General features: G+C 51.2%; 1 protein-coding gene across 1 annotated transcript; it reads left to right on the top strand.

Moving 5' to 3' along the window:
• The first annotated feature begins 274 nt into the window (after positions 1–274).
• On the top strand, positions 275–2,225 carry Twist1 (twist family bHLH transcription factor 1). The gene is made up of 2 exons (XM_041658580.1): positions 275–1,068; positions 1,577–2,225. Exon 1 carries the CDS (start codon positions 411–413, stop codon positions 1,026–1,028), a length of 618 nt encoding a protein of 205 aa, XP_041514514.1. The 5' UTR covers positions 275–410; the 3' UTR covers positions 1,029–1,068; positions 1,577–2,225.
• Positions 2,226–3,943: the final 1,718 nt, after the last annotated feature.

The following is a 3,943-nucleotide window of genomic DNA, read 5'->3' as shown; positions in this document are numbered from 1 at the left end:
CCTCCCCACGTCAGGCCAATGACACCGCTGCCCCCCAAACTTTCCGCCCGCACGGAGGTATAAGAGCCGCCAAGCCCGCAGCCCGCGCCCGACTCCCAGACACCTCGCGGGCTCGCCAGCACCGGCACGGGCTGCGCCAGGGCGAGCAGGGCGCGCGTGCGGCCGTCGGGCGCCTTCTTTTTGGACCTCGGGGCCCTCCACACCGTCCCCTCCCCCGCCCGCCTCCCTCCCCGCCTCCAGCGCCCTCCCCGCGGAGGTTCCCCCCCATCCCTCCTCCCTGCGTCCTCCGGGCCGCACCGCCCGGGCCGGCGCCGAGCGCGGGGAAGCTGGCGGGCTAAGGCGCCCCGCTCCTCTGCTCTTCCCCCTCCCCCTTTCCCGGCTCCGCGAGGCCGCACGTCGCCGCCCGCGAGATGATGCAGGACGTGTCCAGCTCGCCAGTCTCGCCGGCCGACGACAGCCTGAGCAACAGCGAGGAGGAGCCGGACCGGCAGCAGCCGGCGAGCGGCAAGCGCGGGGCTCGCAAGCGGCGCAGCAGCCGGCGCAGCGCGGGCGGCAGCGCGGGGCCCGGTGGGGCCACGGGCGGGGGCGTCGGAGGTGGCGACGAGCCGGGCAGCCCGGCCCAGGGCAAGCGCGGCAAGAAGTCTGCGGGCGGTGGCGGCGGCGGCGGCGGCAGCGCGGGCGGCGGTGGAGGCGGCAGCAGCAGCGGAGGCGGGAGCCCGCAGTCGTACGAGGAGCTGCAGACGCAGCGGGTCATGGCCAACGTGCGGGAGCGCCAGCGCACGCAGTCGCTGAACGAGGCGTTCGCCGCGCTGCGCAAGATCATCCCCACGCTGCCCTCGGACAAGCTGAGCAAGATTCAGACCCTCAAACTGGCGGCCAGGTACATCGACTTCCTGTACCAGGTCCTGCAGAGCGACGAGCTGGACTCCAAGATGGCAAGCTGCAGCTATGTGGCCCACGAGCGGCTCAGCTACGCCTTCTCGGTCTGGAGGATGGAGGGGGCCTGGTCCATGTCTGCGTCCCACTAGCAGGCGGAGCTCCCCACCCCCTCGGCAGGCGGAGACCTAGGTAAGGACCCACTCCCGGGTCGCTCGGGCCAGGCCTGGGCTCCCTGGCTACCTCGCCGCCGCTCTGGGTGACCCCACTTTCCTCGCTGCCCTCTACCTAGCCAGGCACCGCCACCCCATCCCCCAACCCGTGTCTCTGGCAGGTAGTTCAGTCCCCACTGGGGAAACAGGTCTGGGTTGGGGAGACGGAGTGTACCCCTGAGAAAGGTGAGCGTGTGCGGGAGTGTGCGTGACCGAGACTTGAGAAAGTCAAGAGTAAGGGCTTTGTGCCCAGATCTAGCCCTCCCCCTTTTCTTTCAGTCTTCAGAATTCCCTTCTTCTTAAAACAAATGTTTCCAAATTCCACCCCCTCCTTTCCGCCCACCCACTTCCTCTTGCCCTTGGGCTGAAATCCTTCCAGGTTGTTCAGCGAAAATTCTCGCTGGTAGTGATAACCAAGCTTAGCGGTCTTAGAAAACAGTCTCAGAGGCATCCACAATAACCAACTTTCCCCTTCTGGGTTTTTGCAGATGTCATTGTTTCCAGAGAAGGAGAAAATGGACAGTCTAGAGAACTCTGGAGCTGGATAACTAAAAATAAATCTATATGACAAAGATTTTCTTGGAAACTTAGAAGAGCAGAACCCAAATTCAAAAGAATCAGGGCGTGGGGCACACTTTTAAAAGAGAAAGCCAGACAGGCCCGGTGGACCGAGATTCCCAGAGAGGCAGCGGCACCACCCTCACACCTCCGCGTTCTGATAGAAGTCTGAACCGTTATTTGTGTCCCCCCCCACCCCACCTTTTGACGAAGAATGTTTATTTTTTTTATGCATGCATTCTCAAGAGGTCTTACTATTCAGCCACTGAGAGCAAAGGCGTCACTGTGGACTTTCTCCATTTTAAAATGGTAACAATCAGAGGAATTTTAACAAGACCTTTAGAAATAAAAACGCTGGGATCAAACTGGCCTACAAAACCATAGCCAGTGAATTCCTTAAAAAAAAATTACTTCCTCTGAGGGAAAAGGTAAACATAAGATACAAAAGACAACATTCTATTTATTTATTGATGACCCATGGTAAAATGCAAATAGATCCGGTGTCTAAATGCATTCATATTTTTATGACTGTTTTGTAAATATCTTTTGTATATTATTTTTCTGCAATAAATAAATATGATTGAAAAATTTTAAGAATTTTAAAGTTTGGTCTATATTTTTAAAACTCAGAATGAAGTTGGTGGTAAATACTTGTTTGTTTAACTCTAGGGATGTCCAGGAGGGAGTGGGGCACTAATATAAACAAAGATGTGAAAACCTCAAATAAACCTGCTACTGACAGAGACAGCCACGCTGTTTAAAGGACAGCTCCATTATTATTGCAGCTTGGCGATCAGCGGGGCTCATTGCCTCCCCATTTCTTAGGTTGAATTGAGGAGATTTGCTACCAAGTACCCCTTGCTTACAGTCTGGACTAAAGCATTCTAGTAAGCCATGCGAAAACAGTATTATTTCCTTGTTACTATGTATTTTCGTCCTTCCTTTAAAAAGGCTTATTTCCACAACGGCCAAAGGCCACTGTGTTCATGAAAACTACATATATTATGTTTCAAATGTGTGATTTATTCACCTCTTGAGGGAATGAATGATATCCAGTGCCATGTTGATTAAAAAGGAAAAGGGGTTGCTTTATTAATGTTACCCCCCTGGGAAACAGGCGCCTGATATATACGTAAAGAATATACATCTGTGGAGTAAAGTAAATGTCTTGATTTTAGGTGTCCACAGCTCTTCAGTCTTCAGTCAGTACCGTGTACACGCGTGCACACATGCACACACGCATGCACAGGCACACGCATGCACACACACACACACCTGAAGCTCTGTGAAAGTAGGACGGATGGAGATGGTCTTTTATTTCAGGATATTTCTGGGACAAAAACATAGTTTTTTTTTTAAATGACTAAAGTAGTGATTTTTTTTTAAAGTTTAGTTTTTCAATTTTCATCAGCTCAGCAAGTCATGGGTAAATAGAGGTTTTTTTGAGTTGGAAATGTTTCTGGTGCCTAGTTCACAGAATAACTCACCAAACAGGCTGCATTTTTTAGACTGAGGTCGAGGTTGTCTTGTTGCCCCCAGGATTGTCTTTCCCTCGTCACGCAGCAGTACCAGATGCTGACAGGACAGCCTTATGCATTAATTATTGCAAATATTTTAAAATATTTTTATAATAAGGAGCCTGCAGCATTGAGTCACGCACGGGGACTTACTGGTTCTTATTTGTATTCTGTTTTAAAATTTTTGGTTACCCGTTACCTTAAAGTGAACAGGCAAGGTGATTCTGTGGGGTGTTTGTGGGTTGTGTCGTGTAAGGGAGACCTGTAAAGACAGTGTCCTAAAAGGATCAGAGAGAAGACCAAGATGGCAAATCAGTCTTACGTGGTCACCCCAGCATGCCCATTTTCCAGATGCTCCGGAAGGAGCTTCCGTGTTCACTAGCCTGGTCTGCCCCTTCTTTCAGATGTCTTCACGTACAGCAGGGTGGACGTCCGTCCGTCCGTGATGTCTGAGAAGGTAAATGCTCCCCTAACTCCGGATGTGTAAGCTGATGCTTCAGACAAGAGTTGCTTTACTTTTCCTTCTTTATTTCTATTTTTTTATTTCACAAAAGAAAAAAACTGGGGAAAGGTAGTCGTCATATTGACAGTAATAGAAAAATGAAGATAACATTTTCTCCTGGATTTTTGTAAGGTAGACAAATGTTTTTGGAAAGCTCAGAAGTAGTTGTATTTACATGAGGCGACGTTGTGGTAGAGGTGGTTGTCTAGTATGTAATCTCCAGCTTGCAAGGTTGTGTCTACAATCTCACCCCCACTACTGCAACATAAAATGCTGCA

Source organism: Microtus oregoni, unplaced genomic scaffold (genome assembly GCF_018167655.1).
Source record: "Microtus oregoni isolate MIOR12 unplaced genomic scaffold, Mior012 000009F_ref0000495, whole genome shotgun sequence".
Classification (NCBI taxonomy): Eukaryota; Metazoa; Chordata; class Mammalia; order Rodentia; family Cricetidae; genus Microtus; species Microtus oregoni.
The sequence above is the reverse complement of the archived record's forward strand: the minus strand, read 5'-3'. Positions and strand labels throughout refer to the sequence as shown.